Source organism: Mirounga angustirostris, unplaced genomic scaffold (assembly GCF_029215605.1).
Source record: "Mirounga angustirostris isolate CCGP_5_RB_7025 unplaced genomic scaffold, mMirAng1.0.hap1 SCAF_6, whole genome shotgun sequence".
NCBI lineage: Eukaryota > Metazoa > Chordata > Mammalia > Carnivora > Phocidae > Mirounga > Mirounga angustirostris.
In genome coordinates this window covers 118629836-118651286 of record NW_026991714.1, presented here as the reverse complement: position 1 = coordinate 118651286, position 21451 = coordinate 118629836, and the positions used below count along the sequence as shown (strand labels likewise).

General features: G+C 34.5%; 1 protein-coding gene across 5 annotated transcripts in view; it reads right to left on the bottom strand.

Moving 5' to 3' along the window:
* KIF20B (kinesin family member 20B) overlaps positions 1-21451 on the bottom strand; it is a 78804-nt gene that overhangs the window by 25159 nt on the left and 32194 nt on the right. For 3 of the 5 annotated variants that reach the window (XM_045878388.2, XM_064594999.1, XM_064595001.1), the window contains 7 exons: positions 20910-21138; positions 19954-20006; positions 13813-13966; positions 8724-9960; positions 8247-8385; positions 2909-3028; positions 528-588 (listed from right to left, as the gene is read on the bottom strand). In XM_045878388.2, the coding sequence (XP_045734344.1) occupies positions 528-588; positions 2909-3028; positions 8247-8385; positions 8724-9960; positions 13813-13966; positions 19954-20006; positions 20910-21138 (1993 nt within the window). The remainder of the gene's footprint in view (positions 1-527; positions 589-2908; positions 3029-8246; positions 8386-8723; positions 9961-13812; positions 13967-19953; positions 20007-20909; positions 21139-21451) is intronic. The other 2 variants (XM_064595000.1, XM_064595002.1) reach the window with 1 other exon arrangement.

Genomic DNA, 21451 nt, shown 5'->3' with positions numbered 1-21451 from the left:
TTGTCTAGAAATCTATTCCATTCATTGTGGCCAATGTAACTGACTATTTTTCACAAAATCTTGGCCATTACTTAGAAATCAATATTTCTTTAACTTGAATATTTCTTAATGTTTTATTTTTCTAAGAATAAACTTTATGTTGGGGCACCTGGGTGGCTCAGTTGGTTAAGCGTCTGCCTTCAGCTCAGGTCATGACCCCAGGGTCCTGGAAGAGCCCCGCATGGAACTTCCTACTCAGCGAGGAGTCCACTTGTCCCGCTGACCCTCCCCCTGTCTCATGCTCTCTCTCACTCTCTCTCCCAAATAAATAAATAAAATCTTAAAAAAAAAAAAAAAAAAAAGAATAAACTTTATGTTGACGAGTCACTCATTAGAATCAATGCTTTTCCCTTTTGATAAAGTTACATCTTATGTTGACCTTACTTTACAGTTTTCAAAGGAAAATGCTAACTCAATTGTTATTGCAACTACCTATTATTATTATTCTGCAGTTATTTTAGTACTGGAAGTAGAGGTTTGTTCCTGACCTTTGCACACTCTCTCATACTGTTGTATAGTTTCTTCCACGTTCTGATTACTTAACTGCTCCTGCAAGATGAAAGAACATGAATTAAATGCAGCAATATTTACTAGTGGGACTTGAAAACAGGGTTCAATGTTGGGTCTGAAATCTCTCTCCTACAAGGTTGACTACTAGTCTCCTGCTTCCAAGTTTCTTTAGCCTTGGAGAAAAGGGCAAGGTGAAAAACAAAACTTGATACCTTTAATCTCCCTCAAAGTTACTGCCCAGTCATGTTATTTACTCAATGTTTTAAGCTACCATGTTCTCTTACACACCAGAAAAAGCAGAAATGATGAAATGGAGGCTCACTATGCATTTAACATAGGAGGAACAAGGAAAGCCATAAAAAAAGTTCCGTATCAATACACTTACAGGGCAGAAAAAATAGGGTCCCCCATCCCCTCTATGTAGAAAGTAGCTGGGGAGTTCGAAAAAAAATAATAGGAGCCACAAGAGGCAAGAGTAAATTATGGGTACTGGAAATCTTCCAATTCTAGTTTTAACCTATCAGGTAATCCAACCTTCACTCACTAGCTCATTTAACATCAACACTATCTCCTTATTTTCAAGTCTTAGAATGAAAATCATTACAGAACCTGGAAATCTCGGAAATCTATTATGAAAGTATAGACTGCTTTATTAGATTCAGTTAAAAATTAAAATCATGTGTTTACACCTAAATATTCATTAGTTTGCTTCATTCAAAAGCCAACAACATGCAAAGAATACAACAAATTCATTTTTTAATTGTTGCCAAATCCATTTAATTGATGTCAAGCAAAATATAACCACTTATAAAGGGATTTTGCTTTTTAAGTGTCCTTTCGAAAAATAATTTTTTATGAGACATGAGCTTCATTTTCTTTTTACTTTTTTCTCTTTTTTAAGATTTTATTTATTTATTTGACAGCTAGAGAGGGAACACAAGCAGGGGGAGTTGGAGAGGGAAAAGCAGGCTTCCTGCCGAGCAGGGAGCCCGATGTGGGGTTCGATCCCAGGATCCTGGGATCATGACCTGAGGGGAAGGCAGATGCTTAATGATTGAGACACCCAGGTGCCCCTTCTTTTTACTTTTATTTTGAAATTATTTTAGATTCACAGAAGAGTTGCAAAGATAGCAGACATATCCTGTATAAGCTCCACATAGCTTCCCCTAATGTTAACTCTTATATTACCACAGTACATGATTTAAAAATCGAGAAACACTGGACCGAAAAATGAGCAGTTGAGTGTCCGTGCTCTATTATTTAAAATATGGAAATAATCATCTTTGTATGAAAAAAAGGAAATTAGCACTGCTATAATAATATTAACAATACTATAGACTGTATTTGGATTTCACCAGTTTTTCCAGTGATATCCTTTTTTGCTTCTAGGATCCCATACAGGATACAAGACTTAATTTAGTAATCCTGTCCCCTTAGTCTCCTCCAATCTGTGAGAAGTCCTTGGTAGTCCCTTTCTTTAATGACCTTGACACTTTTTACTGGTCAGGTATTGTGTACAAACATCCTCAGTTTGGATCTGTCTGATGTTGTCTCATGATTAGACTGAAGTTATGGATTTGGGGGAGAAATACCACATAAGAGATGAGCCTTTCTGGTCACATCAAATCAGGAAGCGCATGGTATCAATATGACTTACTACTGGTGATGCTATTCTTGAACACCTGGCTAAGGTGGTTTCTGCCAGGTTTCTCTACTGTAAAGATACTAATTTTTCCTTTCCATACTCTATTCATTAGAAGCAAATCACTATGGCCTTATTTAATTTTAAGTAATTAATTTTTAGATTCCAGAAATAGTCAAAAGAGAATTTGTTATAAAGAACTGATAACACTGAGGTGTCTGGGTGGCTCAGTCAGTTAAGTGTCTGACTCTCGATTTTGGCTCAGGTCATGATCTCAGGATCATGAGATCAAGCCCAGCATCGGGCTCCGTGCTCAGTGGGGAGTCTGCTTGAGATTCTCTCTCTCTCCGTCCCTCTGTACCCTCCTCCCACTCACACACTCTCTCTCTCAAATTAATAAATAAAATCTTTAGAGAGAAAAAAAGAACTGGGATGCCTGGGTGGCTCAGTTGGTTAAGCGTCTGCCTTCGGCTCAGGTCATGATCCCAGGATCCTGGGATCAAGCCTCACATAGGGCTCCCTGCTCAACAGGGAGCCTGCTTCTCCCTCTCCCTCTGCCTGCCACTTTCCCTGCTTGTGTGCGCTCTCTCTCTCAAATAAATAAATAAAATCTAAAAAAAAATTTACAAAAAGAGAAAAAGAACTGATACATTTAACTAGACACTAAAATATACCAACAGAATCTACTTAAACTATTTTTAAAAGGAAGACTGTTACCTTGAGTTGTTGAATGGTTCGCTGTTTCATATCTATTTCCTGAGAACACTGGTTTTTCTTTTTCTCCAGTTCATTAATTTTAATCCTCAGTAATTTCTCCTCATCACGCATTACAGATACCTAAAAAGTAATGTTTATAAAACAAATTAAGTATTTTTTAAATACTAATATTTTTTGGTTGTTTAAAATTCATGGCCAGAGGTTCAAAGATTCATATCCGTCAAAACCCATTAGAGGGGTGCCTGGGTGGATCAGTCAGTTAAACATCTGCCTTGGCATGGAAATATACATAGTAATAGTAGCTCTGAGTGGTTTGGTTTCAGGGAATTTTTACATTCCTTTTTAGACTTTCTGAATGTTCCAAATTTACTACAATACATATTTCCTTTACAATCATACATAAGGAAATTTGTGTTTATGTTTATTTTTTTTTAAAAATGTGGGACTTGTAGTAATAAACACCAATCTTATCAATTTTACAGCTATAAACTGTCAGGCAATAATAAGTAAAGACCATGTGTTGCACCAACATGCACAGAAGGACCACCTCAGTTTCCATCCTGGCTCTACCTTTACTAGCTAAGTGAACTTGGACAAGTTATACCTTTCAATACATAGTTAAAAACAATGCCTACCCCTAATATTTGTCTGAGAATTAGATGAGATGTTATATGTAAACTCAGCATAACTGACTCAGAATAAGCTGCTATTATTATTGTTATTAGTATTAGCATTGACATTACACATTATTTTCAATCATTTGTTAAAAAATATTTTCAAATAATAGATACAATAAAAAGTTTTTAATTAGAAAAAGGAACTATTATTTAATTGGAAAAAAGAGCTATTATTTAAGTAATTGGTTCCATGTGAATCAAAGTCAATTATACCATGCTTGAAATGCTTACTGATAATCATGGTGCTCAGAAATAGTATCTTAAACCAGGAAGTTACATGCCTAGAAAGTAAAGAATCTAAATCTTTTGAGTGACAAACAAGTGCTTTCCCAAATTATGCCACATTGCTTTGCACTAACTGATTTGACTAAGAATTTTTCTAGAACTAATTATAGTTTGGGTCATCTTTACTGTCTTACATTTCTAATCTAATCTAGTACTGAAATATTTATCACATGACCTGGAAACTTTCTGTATATAATTATAAGAAACAACATAGGTTTTTGTATTTTACCTATGATGGTATTGTTTGTATTTTTCCTACACTGACTGAAACCTTTGTTATATTTCCCTTATTATAGTGAATACATACTCATAAGAAATCAATAAATCAACAAGCAGAGCTTTCAAAAAGCTACCTATGCCATTACCCAAATTAATCAAAACATATAACAATATTTTTATATATTTCCTTGCAGTCTATATTTTAATGCAAACTGTTCACGAAGTTTTAATCTTACTATAAACACTTGACCCTTGAAAGTGGAGGTTAGGGGTGCAGATCCCCTGTGCAATCAAAAATTCACAAATTACCTTTGACTCCCCAAAACCCTAACTAATAGCCCACTGTTGACCAGATGCCTTACCAATAACATAATCAGTCAATTAACACATATTTTGTATGCTATATGTATTATATAGTGCATTCTTAAAGTGAGTTAGAGAAAAGAAAAAGTGGATCTGCACAGTTCAAACCGTCTTGTTCAAGGGTTGATGGTATGTAACATTGGGTCCACCTTCTATTATTTAACATTATAAGACAAGCATTTTCCCATATTATCATAAAAGCTTAGTTCTTAATCCTGTACTTAAATCAAAATCCTGCTAAATATACTGACGATGAATCTGAGAACTTTATAAATTGCATCAATAAAGCAATGAGAAATACAATTTACACATCTCTACAAATCACTATAAATGAAGCAACAGAACTCAAGCCAAAGCTTCCAGGCATCACAGTGCTGGCCGGGAAAAAGAAGAACCTCTACTCACAAAAAAAAATGCAGAGGGGTACTAGGTCCACAGCAAGAGCTTCTTTCCCCTTCCTTTTCTTTACTATACAGGCCTAACAGTCATGAAATATTATTTAATCAGAAAGTTCATACTCATTAACTTTTTCTAATTTACATTAATGCTGGGATGCCTGGGTGGCTCAGTCGGTTAAGCGTCTGCCTTCGGCTCAGGTCATGATCCCAGGGTCCTGGGATCAAGCCCCGCATTGGGCTCCCTGCTCAGTGGAGACTCTACTTCTCCCTCTCCCTCTGCCCCTTCTGCTGCTTTTGCTCGTGCATGCACTCTCTCTCTGTTTCAAATAAATAAAATCTTAAAAAAATAAAATAAAATAAAATAAAGAATTTCAATCATCAAAAGACAACAGACAAACCAAAAGATATTTGTAACATATTTAACTGACAAAGAATCAGAATCAAGAATAAAGAAATCCTAGGGGCACCTGGGTGGCTCAGTCAGTTAAGTGTCTGCCTCTGGCTCAGGTCATGATCCCAGGGTCCTGGAATGGAGCCCCGCATCTGGCTCCCTCCTCAGTGGGGAGTCTGCTTCTCCCTCTCCCTCTGCTCCTCCTCCCCCCACCCCGGCTTGTGCTCTCTCTCTGTGAAATAAATAAAATCTTTAAAATAAAAATAAAGGCTAGCACAATTAAAAGAAAATATGGGGGTGCCTGGGTGGCTCAGATGGTTAAGCGTCTGCCTTCGGCTCAGGTCATGATCTCCAGGTCCTGGGATCAAGCCCCAAGTTGGGCTCCCAGATCAGCAAGCAGTCTGCTTCTCCCTCGCTGCCTCTCCCCCTGCTTGTGCTCTCTCTCTCTCTCTCTAATGAATAAATAAAATCTTAAAAAAAAAAAAAGAAAGAAAATATGAACAAATGATTTCATAGAGTGGAAACCAGAATAGACAAATAGCCAATAAGAACGTGAATAGATGCTGTACTTCATTAGTATCAGAGGAATGCAATTTCAAGCGACAATGAGATACCCCTTCACATCCTCTGATTTAACAATTCCACCCCCTGGAATATAAACTCTTGCACAAGTATACCCACAGGCATGTATAGGAGAGGAATGCTGTTTCTAAGAGCAAAAAAAGAAAAAAAAAAAAATCTAACTGGCCAACAGGCAAATGGATAAATAAATAGCAAAATGTCACGCAAGGTTGTACGATACAGCATTGAAAGTGATTATTACAACTATACATAAATGAATTTCAGGAATATGTGAAAAATAAAAAGCCTCAGAAAAATACAATATGCTGTTTAGAAGTAAAAAAAAGATATGATTTTAAATTATATTTTTAGAAGGTAAGAGAAAGATACACACAAAACATTCAATGTAATAACTTCTATGGAGGTAGGAAAGCTATAGGGATGGGACCCACAAGCATTTGCTATATCAATTTCTTCAGACCTTACACATTTAAGAATTCTTTTTAATTAAAGTAATAATAAAAAATAATTCTTTAAAACTCATTTTTTAATAAAAATAAAATAAAAAATAAAACTTTGTTTTTTGTTTTTTTAAGATTTTATTTATTTATTTGTCAGAGAGAGTGAGCGTGTGCACAAGCGGGGGGGGTGGCAGGCAGAGGGAGAAGCAGGCTCCCCGCTGAGCAGGGAGCCGATGATGGCTCGATCCCAGGACCCTGGGATCATAACCTGAGCCGAAGGCAGATGCTTAACTGACTGAGCCACTCAGGTATCCCAAAACTGTTTCAGCTTTTAGAAAAAGTCTAAGTACAAGACAAAATCAAGAAGTCATAGTAGAAAAATTAATAAACTTAAATTCATGAAAATCAAAATTTGCTCTAAACAAAAAAGAACCTTATCAAGGAAAACAGCAATGAGGGGAAGGGGTCTACAATTCACACTCTTAAAAAGCCTAATTTCCTGGATATGTAATAAGCTCCTATAAAGCAAAACTAATTTAAAAACAGAACAAAAATCAATAACCCAAATTAAAAAAGCCAAAGATATGAATACACAGCTCACAGAAAAAAAAATACAAATGGTTTTTACACAAAAAGATTCTCACTCATAATTAGAAAAATGCAAATTAGAATTATAGTGAGATATATACTTTTTTTTTAAGATTTTATTTATTTGACAGAGAGAGAGAGCACAAGCAAGGGGAGCTGCAGGCAGATGGAGAGGGAGAAGCAAGCCCCCCACAGGGCAGGAAGCCTGACAAAGGGCTCGATCCCAGGGACCTGGGATCACCACCCAAGCCGAAGGCAGATGCTTAACTGACTGAGCCACCCAGGCGCCCCAAGATATATACTCTTTATCTGTCAAATATCAAAAGGTATGATAAAATACTACTTTGTGGATAAGGGTAGAAAAAATACTCTTATTCTCATATATTACTTCTGGCTTATAAATTGGCATTAAGAGCATAATAAATATCAAAATTACAATGTACAAACCAGTGACCCATAAATTCTACTTATAGAATGACTTGTAAGTGTTCAAATGACTTTGCTGCATAAGCTCAATCAGAAGAAGATGAAATAATCTGTATTGTCCAACAATCCAGCACCAATTAACTAATGGTAAATACATTTTGTAGTCATAAAATAACTACATTACCCTGATATGACAGCCAAGATGCACTATTAAGTGAAAAAATTAAGATCGACAACAGTGTTTATAGGATGTTTTCATTTTTTTACAGGAAGAGAAAAAAAGGATAGAAAGAAGTAAAGAGAAAGAAAGTGGTGTTGTTTGATGCCTTGAAGAGAAAGTTGATGACTGGGGGGGTTGGGAGGGAGTTGTTTTCCCATTGTATATACTTTTGTATATTTTGTATTTAGAATCAGTGATTGTATTTCCTATTTTAAAACTAAACTATGATTAAAAACTTGTAACAGCTATACTGCATATGCTCATGAATAGATTATCTGCAAACAAAAGTTTGCTTTTTACTTTTTGGGGGGAACTGAACTTGGAAGTCCTTAACAGAAAAAAAAAAAAAAGATTCTACTACTACATGAGTACATGAGGCAGATTTTTTTTTTTTGAAATTTATTAAGTTTTTTAAATTTTAATTCCAGCATAGTTAAGTGTTCTATTAGTTTCAATGATTCAACAATTCTATACATTACTCAGTGCTCATCATAAGTGTGCTCTTAATCCCCATCACCTGTTTTCCCCATCCCCCCCCACCGACCTCCCCCACATATTTTTCTTAATGTTGGACATTCGTCACTTTAAGCTTTATTTCTTTTGTGAAATAAGTGCTCTCATCATTTAAAGAAAATTATGGAGTTGATAAATGTTCTGTTTAATTCTAAAATTAGTGTCTAAAAAATGTGCTCTATAATGAAAATAATTTTTGTTATTTAAATTGGCCATGCAACTTTCAAATAACCTACCTCTTTCTGTACTTGCTCAATCTGTTTTTTGGCATCAGCGAGTTTCTCTTTCAGCTCAGCATAATCTTCTTCCTTCCTCTGAAGATCTGCTTTCAGATTTTGTGTAAGAGCATAGCTTGCAGATAGCTCCTCTTTCAACCTAAGAACACAAATCATTTTTCTATAGTGACACACCACAAACCACAGGATCGTACATGTGAGCTAGTAACAACCTACAAAATTCTAAATTTTCACAAACTTGGAATGTCCAATCAATGAGTCCTTCAGAGAGAATTTCATGTGATTTTATAAATAGATTTTTGCATATAACTTTTGGTTCCAAAGGTTTACCTGAACTAAGTTCAAGTTCTTTACTCTTCAAACATGCTATACTAGATTAAGTTATACCCACCTAAATTATTTAAAAGCTACATAGAGGAAAACCAATAAAATAAACCCTTTGCACATTTTAAAATATTTTAATAACATTTATCTTACTTTTCTGCTTTTTGCCAGTTGCTTTCCTTTTCTTCTTCCTTTAACTGAAGTGAATGCTTTGCATCTTGCAAATTTCTTGTTAATTGTGAGATTTCTTCTTTCAATTTGACTTCCCTTACACTTAAGTCTTTGGTGTTTTTGATAGAATCCTGAAGATTTGCTTGAAATTCCTCCAGATTCCGTTCTAGCTTTAAGATGATAGATTCCTTTTCCAAAAGTTCTTGTTCTAATTTGGCTGAATGACTGCATTCATCTTTTTGAGTTTCTAAGATTGCTTCAAGTTCCTTTATTTTCATCTTATAGCAAGTAACATCTTGTGTAAGTTCTGAAAGTGCTCTCTTCCCTTCAACTACATGTTGTACTTGAACATCAAGAGAAATGTTTTTTTCTTGCAATTCTTGTTTCAGCTGCTGTATAAGATTTTCTTTTTCTTTTAGTAGGTCACCTTGATTTTTATTCTCCTTTTCCTCTGTTTTTAGTCTATTGTTTTCATCCATACAACCTTTTAATTCTGCCTGTAACTTTTCAATTTGTTGTTCTAGTTCCTGGATCTGATGACTTTTTTTGGAAGAGGCCTTTACAATTTCCTTACATTCTTCCCAAATGGCTTCAATACTAGAGTGGAAAGAACCTTCCCTACTGAGTTCTTGAGTATGATATTCTTTTACCTGCTTACTTACCAAATTACCATTCTCTAAAAGGTGTAACTGGGTATTCGGCAAATTATCCTCTTGAGCACTTGACAGATCCCTGAGACTGAGTAAATCTATGTTTGAGATCTGAGAAACTGATTCAAGCGTTCGTAGTTCATCTATTTTTGCTTGCATTAATTTTATTTGTGAAACATTATTTGCGATGGTGTTCCTAGCAGTTTCTATTTCCTTTGACAATTTCACAATCTTTTCCTCCTGTTCTTGATTGATACTTCTCTGCACATGTAATTCAGAAATTGCATTATCATAATTTGACTGAATTTGTTGGACCTCTATACTTAAAGTAAAACTCTTTTTTTCAGAAAAAGAAAGTTCCTGCTGCAAACTAACAATCTTTTTATTTAATTCTGCTTTTTCTTCCTTTTCATTTTTAAGTTCATTTTCAGTAGTAAGTAAACATGTTTTCAGCTCTTCACTCTTTTCTTGTAAAATTCTAATGCCTCCCTCATCTTCTGAAATGCTCTTTTGCATTTCTTCACTTTTCTTTTCATCTTCAGTTTTAGTTGGACTAGCATGTATAGGTCCTTTAAAAATAAGAAAATTGTTATTAATCTGGTAAACCTTAATAAAACTAAAAAGTTACCATATAAGCACCTATTTAAACATAAAAAAAACATGGAAGCAAACTTTTAATGAAAACAAAAATAAGCCACTGAGTGAAAAAGAAAAAACAGGTTGCAAAACATACACCTATATTTGCCCATTTGTGTAAAAACCATAGTTCCTTCAATCAATGCAGAAAGAGTTAGCAAAGGAAGTACACCAAAATTGACGATAACTACCCGAGTAGGATTATCAGTTGTTTCTATTTTCTTTTTATAACTTTCAATAGTCTTTCAATTATCTACTACAAATCTTTGTTACCATTATAATATGGGACAGAGGGAAGTTCCGAATCACATGAGACACCCCAAGGTAAACATTCCAAATCCTAAAGATAATTTTAAAGCACAATTATATTACAGATCTACTAAATGAATGACTTGAAAACTGAGTACCTTATAATATCATAGCTAAAATTAGGGGAAAATGGCTGAAATTCCGGGAACTCTCATGCAGCCTCGCCCATCACTAGCTACATAACTGTCAAACTCCTTAACCCTACGACCACTTCCTCAAATGGAAAACAAAAATAATATCACCTATCTCAGTTTCCATAGTATTTATGCAAAAACAAGCTTTATTAGTTTTCATTTTTCAAATACAATCCATATTCGTTTCCTTCACCCAACTGTCTAGATGCTCCTGGACAGCTTTAATTGTGCAATCCCAAAATCTCTTTTCTTTAATACAGACTAATTTTAAAAGCTCAATGAACAAGGTTTTATTATCTATAACTTACATTGTCTCCTCTGCTTCAAAGAGGGTGGGGAAAACATGGCATTACCGTTATTGTAGAGCCTCACTTTCTTCAAAGCTGATGAGTGTATTTTTGAAGCTTTTCTTACGTTTGTAGTTACATTTTCCCAATTTACTGCCTTAAGATTGGTAATTTATTCTAAGGATTCCAGCTACTCTGGAATCTCAAAGATTTACCCTTTTTTTTTTTACAACAAACTTGCCCACCCACTCTTAAGGATTTTTTTTTAATAATCTTCAACCAATATATCATTCTTCCATTAGATTGTCTCCTACCATCTTACAAAGTTGTGGCAAGCCATCCCAAAGTGGAATGACCCCGTCTTCTCCACTGGTTCAGACTTCTGTTTTACTTTCTATTTAATGTAATTCTCTACTTACGATGCTATTTTTATACCTATGACTTCATCAGTGGAAATGACTAATTAGGAAAACTAAATGAGGATGGATTTTTTTCATAACTTAGAAATGGTTTTTTAAAAAAGAATCTTACTCTTTAAAAAAACAAGTTATAAAATTGAACCATTCATCAGGAGAGATGGGATCTAAGCAAGTTTAAAACGACAACAATCAGAAATTCAGAACTCACAAATAGATCCTATTTATCCTGAGTCAAGAGATTTGAGTCATGCATACCATATGGATATAGTCCCTAAACCCTGAAGTGAATACAGAAAGCTCAATAAAACTTTTGTGATCGGGGCGCCTGGGTGGCTCAGTCGTTAAGCGTCTGCCTTCGGCTCAGGTCATGATCCCAGGGTCCTGGGATCGAGCCCCACATCGGGCTCCCTGCTCAGCAGGAAGCCTGCTTCTCCCTCTCCCACTCCCCCTGCTTGTGTTCCCTCTCTCGCTGTGTCTCTCTGTCAAATAAATAAAATCTTCAAAAAAAACTTTTGTGATCAAGTAATGTTCTTCTTTTAATTTTACTGTATTTCAAGAACTAGGATAATTACATAATAAGGTAAATCAAACTAATTTGTTTTGTATCTAATTTTTTTTCAGATGATCATACTATTCTTTCAGAAAACTTTAAATGTTTTGTATCAAAAGATTTATAGGGGCGCCTGGGTGGCTCAGTCGTTAAGCGTCTGCCTTCGGCTCAGGTCATGATCCCAGGGTCCTGGGATCGAGCCCCGCATCGGGCTCTCTGCTCAGCGGGAAGCCTGCTTCTCCCTCTCCCACTCCCCCTGCTTGTGTTCCCTCTCTCGCTGTGTCTCTCTGTCAAATAAATAAATAAAATCTTTAAAAAAAAGAAAAAAAGATTTATAGAACATATTTAGGACAGCCTTATCAGGAAAAAGTTAAAGTATTAGTCCAGTGATAGAGATGGGAAAACTCTTAAATATCTACTGTTAACTTATAAAAACTAAACATAAACAACAAGAATGCAGTTAACATTTTAATTCAGGGTACTACGTTCAACCTATACTTCTACTGCTTCTGTTTTGTTATAACCATTACAGTTTTGATTGAAGAATCACAAGTAAGCAGACTGTATCATGTCTCTGGTTTGTCTCTTTTACTGCTTTTTGAAGCCTGATTTCTCGTACTGTTTACATGGCTACCAGCTTTCCCAAAGTACAGATACAATGACCTCAAACAAGCTAATTCACTTTCATGGGGAAATGGTTTTGCATTCCCTTTTAGGAAGAGAACACAAGCATCCCACGAAACTATCAACCCCTGATCTTACCCTGGTGGTTACAGGAGTCACATATTTTACTCTAGAGACTTTTTAGTATGAGGCAAAGGAGAGGAGGGTGGTTATAGCTTACAATTTTCATAGGATACCTTATGTAATCCCTATAGTCTCTAATAACACAAATAATTGAGAAATAGTCAAAGTGGTTGTGACTTTAAGGAGAAAAAAAGTCTTTTGTCATGTTACCTAAACTTACTTAAATCTACCTGCATCAAAATTATTTATAGCTAACAACTATGGGTTGTTGAATGGGTTACCTTTAGGATTAGTCCCACTGCGTGTTTCACTTGTTCCTGGCCACGTCTACTTCCTAGTGACCTACCAATCCTACATTCTCAATTATTCTATGGCACTGACCAAAGTGAAAGGGAGAAAGGAACAGTATTATAAAAAATCATAGCAAAGTTGTCCTCCCAGTGCAATGGATAACAGAAGGCATATGCATATTAGTCTCGATCTATTAGCTCACACGAGCTCTGTACATCCCATAAACTATATATCTAAGGTTATATTATCCTCTAAGGCATCTACTTCTGAAAACACTCATTTTACTGAGGCTCGATGAGGTGTTTATTATGTTGGTGTATTACCCCATTGTTTTTATCCCTGACAACCTCAGGAAGCAGGTAGTACTTATTTTGCTTTACTAATAACAAAAGTTAAGACTTAACTTACCCATTTTTTCTCAGGGTGAAACAGCTAGTTAGCTTCCTAAAGCTAATGTTTCTAAACCTTCTCTTAGAAAGCCCTACTCCCAGTATCATACTACAACAGTTTTCTAAAAGAAATAACAAATAACTTAGAGAGAACATAAAAGTTGATTTATTCTTCCACATAAATAGGGACATGTACTATATCATAACATGTACCTACTTTTTTAGTAATTCCATAGTAAATACAATAACTTGAGCACATATGTCTATTGTAATGTTCAGCTCAAAGTCTTACTGGCAGATGTCCTTTTATAGAAGGAATAGAGAATGTGGGGAGATTTTTGGCACAAAAAGATACTATAATTACGAAAATAGAAGTGATGTTTTAACTACCATAAGCACAGAAGTAAAAAGAATCATATGCATGCAAAACATGATAAAAACACAGTATCTAAAAATATTTTACTAAAATAAAAGATAGCTGTAAATACATACACCCATCTGCCAGGCAGTCTACACATGTTAGCATAAAATCAGTGACATGTACATTTCCTCAGGTTTTCTCCTTAGATAAGTAAATTTTCTTCTATTTGCAACTTTTCCCATTACTGGTTTAGGAATTAACTTTCTTAAAGCCCTCCTGATGGCAAGTGAAGTAGTACCTTTCTTTGCTGGTGGCTCTTCTAGTTGAAGTTCATTTTTATTTATTCTTTTTCTTCCCAAATCAGTTTTGGTTTTGTCATCCTCAGGCACTTTAACGGTTTCATTAGAAACCAATTTATTGTTTATTATTAAAGAAAATGTACCAGCCTTATCCTAAAATAAAATAAAGATTAGTTCACATATACAAAGCTACAAGAAATGTGAAAGCTATATAAATTATGTTTCAGTATTGTAACATGAAAATTTTATTTTCAAATTTGTTGAAACATTTTCTAAGTTATTTCTTAAGTCTCGCCCTAAAATAACTGATGGCTCTGGCAAGTGAGTAATATTAACTAACTTGTACATTCAGTAAGGAAAACAAAAACACTTATCTTAAAGTCAGTTAAGCATATAGTTTTACCCTGATACCTAAAAACAAATTCATCATTAATGGGCTAGAGACTAGTTTGAGGATAACTGGAGAACCCTAGAACACTTACCCCTCAGTCACATTCAAAATGTGCTTTGTAAAGAAAAATACAAAACACTATGACAAAATTGTTTCTTATAGATACTTGAACTTAAAATCTTGAGGTCCCACTCTAGAAACTCAAAAATTGTTTTGTTACCAAAGCCTCTCAAAGATAAGCAGCATTTTTTTTATACTTTTAACAACTCCCAGAAAAATAGTTTTGGCCTTAACTTATAGCCTATGTATATTTAAAAATATACAGTCTACATACAGCCTTAAAACTGAGCTCCTAGTTTACCTAACAATAAAAATCACTTAGATTTTTATTTTTTAAGGCAAATACTATGCCTCCTAAAAGACTAGCAGAAAAAAAAGATACTATATACTGTTATCCAGAAAGAGGAAGGGTGAAACTCAGCAGTTAAGGACAAGTCTATAAAGTAATCAAAAGTATAGTAAAGCCAGGGATTTTTTTAAAAGGCAAAGATTACTTAAATCCTTTCTGCTGGTAGCAATCCATTTTAGGGATAAAAAAAAGTGTATGAAAAAAACAAAATGCCATTTTCTATCATAAAATCAAACATTTTATTCAGGAGATATCGATGAGATGCCTTTTTTAAATCATAAAATAATGAGGTTTTTTTTAAGCAGTGTTTTTAGATATCCCTAAACAAAGGATGTCATGATGAAAAACCTCCACTCCCACAATTAGTCCCCTGGTGTCACTGAGAAATAAAATCCTGGAATAGACAGATCACACCTCTGACAGAGGCTAAGAGTTTTCAAATACTCCATGAGAGGTTCAAGTTGTCTCTTCCCTCACTCTTAGACCTCTCAAAATGATCTGATCATTTTTTCCCTCCTTCAAATTATACAACTTCATCAAAAAAAAAAAATCTATCCTCCACAACTGTTACTGAAAGGAATCTTTTCTACCCTAGAGAGTATGTATGGTTGGAAAAATGATCAAGAACCATCATCCAAAATACACTTTTTTATCATTAGGAAGTCTGCTTTCAAGACAAGCTTTGGAACAGTGATCAACAGTTAATCATCAGGTTAAGTTGCAAACTTCCAAACAATTTACATTTGTTTATGTATTTATGTGAACAATTTCATATACTGTTTAAACCTAACTGGTAACAGAATCTAGAACCTATCTAAAAAGTCTATTTACAGGCAAGGACTATTAAATTAGGAACATTGCTAATTTGAATTGCTCTTTTACTATTACTTAAACATGACTAACACACTGTGGTATATAAACATACTACAGAAATAAATATAATTCCAACGTAAATTTCCAACAATTTTCTTCGAAGATGTAGTTGCCAGAGTGATGTCTCTGGCTTTTTTTTTCTTGTTTTTATTTTCCTTCACCAAACCAAACAAGACTTACAATCCAAATCAAGTGATCAGACCAAAAGCATTTGCTGGAATAGCCAAACAAAAGTGCTAAGAGTCTGAAAGCCCAGCAATTCATACTGTAAAAATTCAAGCCCCGAGTCCCAAAAGGTCTTACCACCCCTTAATTCACCAGTCAATATCCTCTTCTTAATCTCTACCACCACTATCCAACTACCCTTAATCAAAGTCATCATCAACTATCACCTGACTCTTCCAAGAGGCTTTTCTGGTCTCTATGCCTCCAGTCTAACTCCATCTCAATCCCATCCTCCAAATTTCCAAATACATCACTCAAAATAAAAAAACAATTTTGCTACTCCTCTCTTTAAAATTAATGACTTCTCAGTGCCTACAGAATAAAACCCAAACTCTTTAATGCAGAATTTAAGGACTTCAACCACCTTACCTCAACCCACCGCTCCCAGCCTCACTTCTCACGTTTCCTTGCTTCAAACTTTCTCTTGAACAATGCTTGTGCTTTCCTACACTGACTGAAAGCCTTCTCATTTCCATGACTTTGTGCATGCTGTATCTTATACCTGGAAGGCCAGTCCAATTTCCTTGTCCCTCACAGCTATGGAATGCCCCTTCCCCCTACTTTCAACTGGCTAAATATTTTTTTAAGATTTTATTTATTTACTTGACAGAGAGAGAGACAGCCAGAGAGGGAACACAAGCAGGGGGAGTGGAAGAGGGAGAAGCAGGCTTCCCGTAGAGCAGGGAGCCCAATGCGGCGCTCGGTCCAGGACCCTGGGATCATGACCTGAGCCAATGGCAAACGCTTAATGACTGAGCCACCAGCCGCCCCTCAACTGGCTAAATTTTAATCATCTTTCATGGCTCAACTTAATCATTTTCATCTCCAGAAAGTATTCCCTAAACCTCCACCTATTCTCAGCTTCTTGTATATATTGACTACCGCTGGACATTTCATTATGTTTACATGTTCTCTCCCTTACTGAGGAGTCATTAAGGGGACTAGTTTTTATTCATCTATATAATTCTCAAAATCTGACACAGTTCCTGGCACAAAGTAGACATTCAACAAGTGTTTTTTACTGAAACAAATCATTTTATGCTTCTTATCCTTGCTCTTCTCCTTATTACAAGGGTGTCTCTCCCAGTTTGGGTACAAAAAAAAGTCAGATAGACCGAATAATGCATCTAAAGAATACCAAAATAGAGGTCTGCTACCAGAGATTAGACAGAAGGTAAGCTACTCTTCTAGATGCTTCTTATTTACCCCTGTAGTATCAAAAGCCCACCTAATGCTGAGATGCTTCAGAGAATATTGGTGGATACTGGACTTTGACTGTCAAGATAGAAAGGACAGTTAACAGTCACTTTTTACAAGATACCAATCTTGTCTCATCTGGTCAGAGAAAAGACATACAAAAGTACCTTCAAATAAAGCAGAGAGGTTTAGTTATTAGTTTACTCAGCCTATTATGTCTGTATATTCTGCTTTTTTAATTCAAACAATAATCTTTGGAGTTTACAATAAAAAACAGAAAGGAAAACCAAAACCATTGTTTAAAAAAAAAAGGATTAAAAGGCAGGCTGATTTTCCTAAACTAAATATGAAATGACCGAAACTTGTACTTCTAAAACCCTTAAACACTTTACATGGCACAGTACATGATGCAATTTTTAAAATATCTTTGCCATTAAGCATATGAACATTAGCAAAAAATGCATTTAATAAAAGTAAGCCTCTAACAAAAAAAACCCTAACTCCACTGAATTTCATTTATACTTCTATACAGAGACACAGAAATACAGATAGGTACAGTGATAGAGATAGAGGCAGAAATCTTTATGACCTGCAGATATCTGAGCACATTAAGTTCCTTTTGCCCCAGAGCTCCCCTTACAACTAGCTAAGGCTTAGACTTCCAAGAGCTACATATTCTTCTCTCTCATGTATGTAAAGCATTGCCAGCATAGTTTGTGGGGTATTATGTTCAAAGAGGTCAAATGCCCTCTTGCAAGTTCTCAAAAACTCAGATTTGCACAAAGGTAAACTAAATTCAACACCAAAATAAACAATTCAACATTCTTAGTAAATTAATCTTAGCTATATAAGCTATTTTAAATTATTTTATTTTGAACTAAAACATAGACTTTTTAATGTAATTTGTAAGGCAGACAAAGTTAAATTCTTACAATGCTTGCAAATATGTTTTCTGTATGAAATTTTAGGTTCTGAAATTTGTTGATTGTATCCTCTTTTTGATCAATTATATCTACCAACTCTTGAATTCTTTGATTCTGCATAAGTATTTTCTTTGGAAAGAAGAAAAATAGCAATGTTTAATAAATATATTTTAGGATAGATAAAATGCAAGTCTGATGCAATTTTAGAATTCCTTCAAATTTTAAGACTAAATAAAAATATCTGTAAGTATGCATAGTATGACCTTATTTTTGTTTAAAAAATAATGTATGTTTATTTAAATAAAGGGAAGAAAAGCAATATAGTATATTGGGTAAGAGGAATCTGGAATCAGACTGTCCAGGTCCGAATCCTAACTCTTCCACCTTCTAGTTGTACGACCCTGGGCAAGTTACTTTATGTCTCTGTAAAAATAAAAAATAATAACAGTTTCTACATCATAAAGTTGTTCTGAGATCTAAATGAGTTAATATATGTAAAGCATTTTAGAGAGTACATAGTTAAGTGTTCTATAAAAATAAATACATATGGGGTGCCTGGGTGGCTCAGTCAGTTAAGCATCTGACTCTCGATTTCAGCTCAGGTCATGATCTCAGCATCCTGGGATTGAGCCCTGTGGTAGGTTCTGCACTCAGTGGGGAGTCTGCTTGAGATTCTCCTTCTCCCTCTGCCCCTCGCCCCTGCTCGTGTGCACTCTCTCTGTCTCTTAAATAAATAAATAAAATCTTTCAAATAAAGAAATATGTATAAGGTAAAGTTCTAAAAAAAGCTACCAACCAACTTGGTTTTCTCTTATTTTTATTCAGGAGGAAGATTATGGGGGGCTTTTTAATCTTCTATTTTACATAGCTTAATATAACTGAATTTTTATAGCTAGCATCTACTATTTTTATAACTAGAAAAAAATAAAGGAAAAGATTAGGAATTGTCTAAACAGTAGCTGTAATGTCTTCTGCTAAGTACATTATTTTGGTTACTTCTTTAAATGCTAGATATTAGACACCAAAGATCTTGACTTATGTCTGTCATATCTTAAAATATTTAGCTCTTGAGAAGTATAAATGTAAACTGATATAAGAAGACCCATGCCAGGGGCACCTGGGTGGCTCAATCGTTAAGCGTCTGCCTTCGGCTCAGGTCATGATCCCAGGGTCCTAGGAGCGAGCCCCACATCAGGCTCCCTGCTAAGCAGGAAGCTTGCTTCTCCCTCTCCTGCTCACCCTGCTTGTGCTCTCTCTTTCTGTCAAATAAATAAATAAAAATCCATAAAAAAAATGAAGAAGAAGAAGAAGAAGACCCATGCCAGAGAAGGTCAGAAAAAATAGCAAGTTTAGAGTTCTAAATTCACTTTACCTCCACGTACATTTATAATTTCATATTTAAACCTATCAATGTCAAATCCATCTATAAGCATTTGGAATAAATTATCTGATCAAAGTGCCAAAGATCTTCAGAATTCAATGCTGCACATTGCTCAAGCCATATCCCATACTTTAAAAGTAATTTTAGATGAAATAAATACCATTTAAATACATCAATCAACACTATTCACCTAGTGAAAGAATAACACACATCTCTATGTGCTAATGTAGAATTACCTCCAAGACATCTTTTGAGGGAAGAAAACAAGACACAAAACTAACTAATCCCATTTGTGTAAACCTTTATTTTTTTATTATTAAATATATATATTTTTATTATTATGTTATGTTAATCACCACGTGTAAACCTTTTTTTAAGTAGGTTCTATGCCCAGCATGGAGCCCAACGCAAGACTTGAACTCACGACCCTGAGATCAAGACCTGAGCCGAAATCGAGAGTCAGACGCTTAACCAACTAAGCTATCCAAGCGCTCCTAATTTGTGTAAACTTTTTAAAAGATGTGTATGTTCCCTATATATAAATAAATATCTTCTGGAAAGACTGAAGAAACTTTCCAGTGGCTATCACTGAAAACTTACAATTTTCAATTTTTTATCAATTCATTTATTACTTTTTTTAAAATTATTTTTAAAATAAATGTACCTTGTCATAATTCATGTTCCTTCAATTGCTTAATTATTAAGTTCCTTATCAAGACAAAATAAAACTTGAAGTATTACCTTATTAGATTTCTCAAGCTCTTGAACCATTGAATTTAAATTAATTTCTGATTCTGAAAAAATAAGAATATTGAAAATAAATAAGCATCTAAAAAAATATATCACTGAATAATCATGAAACGTGTTACATTTGGGAAAAATGATTTTGACAGCACTAGAAGCACACGGCATTCAGATACTAATTCTACCCCCAGAGGGCAATGTTTCTGAAAAAGCCACATTCAACATCCCATGCAGGGTAAAAATGAATGACATACACTAAATTGTAAAAAAATTTCTGGTATAATTTCAGAGAAGAGAGGAAAATAGTACCTTTCTAGTCCACTTAATTATGAAGAGATACCTCTTACCTGCTATTTTCTACCCATTTTGCTTCACACAGAAAAGGGCAGAATATTTCACCTAACACTTTTAAAAACCAGATAGGACATTATAAATATATCTAAACATATATATATGTGTATATATATACACATATATACACACATATATAGCTCTGAGCTGGAATGAAGCACCAACAAACTTAAGACCACTCCATAGGAGTCACTTTATCCCAAACTTACAAGCTCAGAGCAGAATCTACTACACTATGACAATTCATAAAAAATAGAGAAGAATAAAATTCACAGCATTACAATTTCTTGTAAGATTTCTTAATTTGCTGATAAAACTAATGCTTAGTTTGGTGGTGGTTGTTCTTTGGTTTGGGTTTTTTTGTTTTTGTTTTTTGAGAAGTCTATTTTCTACTAATATTAGTCTGAAAGTAAATGAAGGCAAAAAAAATTTTTAATAGTAAATTACTATAAAGTCACTAAAATGTTAAATTTTAAATATGTTACCTAGATCAAAGAATCTTCCTGTCACTACGGTAAATAAGCTGCATAATCTCTTATACTCACCAACTATCTTTTTATGCATTTGTAACATCTAAATATGGATAAAATACATCTACTTACCATTTTCTCTCTTTTTTAATTCTTCCTGGGTTTTGATTAATTCTTCTTTGGTTTTAGCTAATTCAGCTTTAACTTGATTAAACTTTATTTCTAAACAAGCAATAGCTTCCTGGGGGTCAGCAAGAGATGCAATATATAAGTGAGCAATTTCAGCCTGTTTCTTAATATCAGTGACATCATCTTGAAGAGATTCAATAATATCTTCAATTCCTACATAATTATGTGCTTCCTAAAAATAGCAAAAACCACATGCCTAATGTTAACAGTGGCTTTCACTCTTACAATGTGGTACTATCTGATTTAGACAGTTTTAAGAACACGTAGCAAAAAATCCACAACTTAAAATGTTTTTCAATAAAGTATATTAAAGTATCTCCAATTATAAAAAAGCTATGTTCCATTACTCATTTTCTGTTTTACAGAATGTGAGACATAGTTCCATTTAAAAAAAAGTCATAAGCTGTAAGTCACTATAGAACAATTATGACATCAGTTCAGGTACACTTTCACTTATATGTCTCCTCTAAGTCTCTGTTGGGACA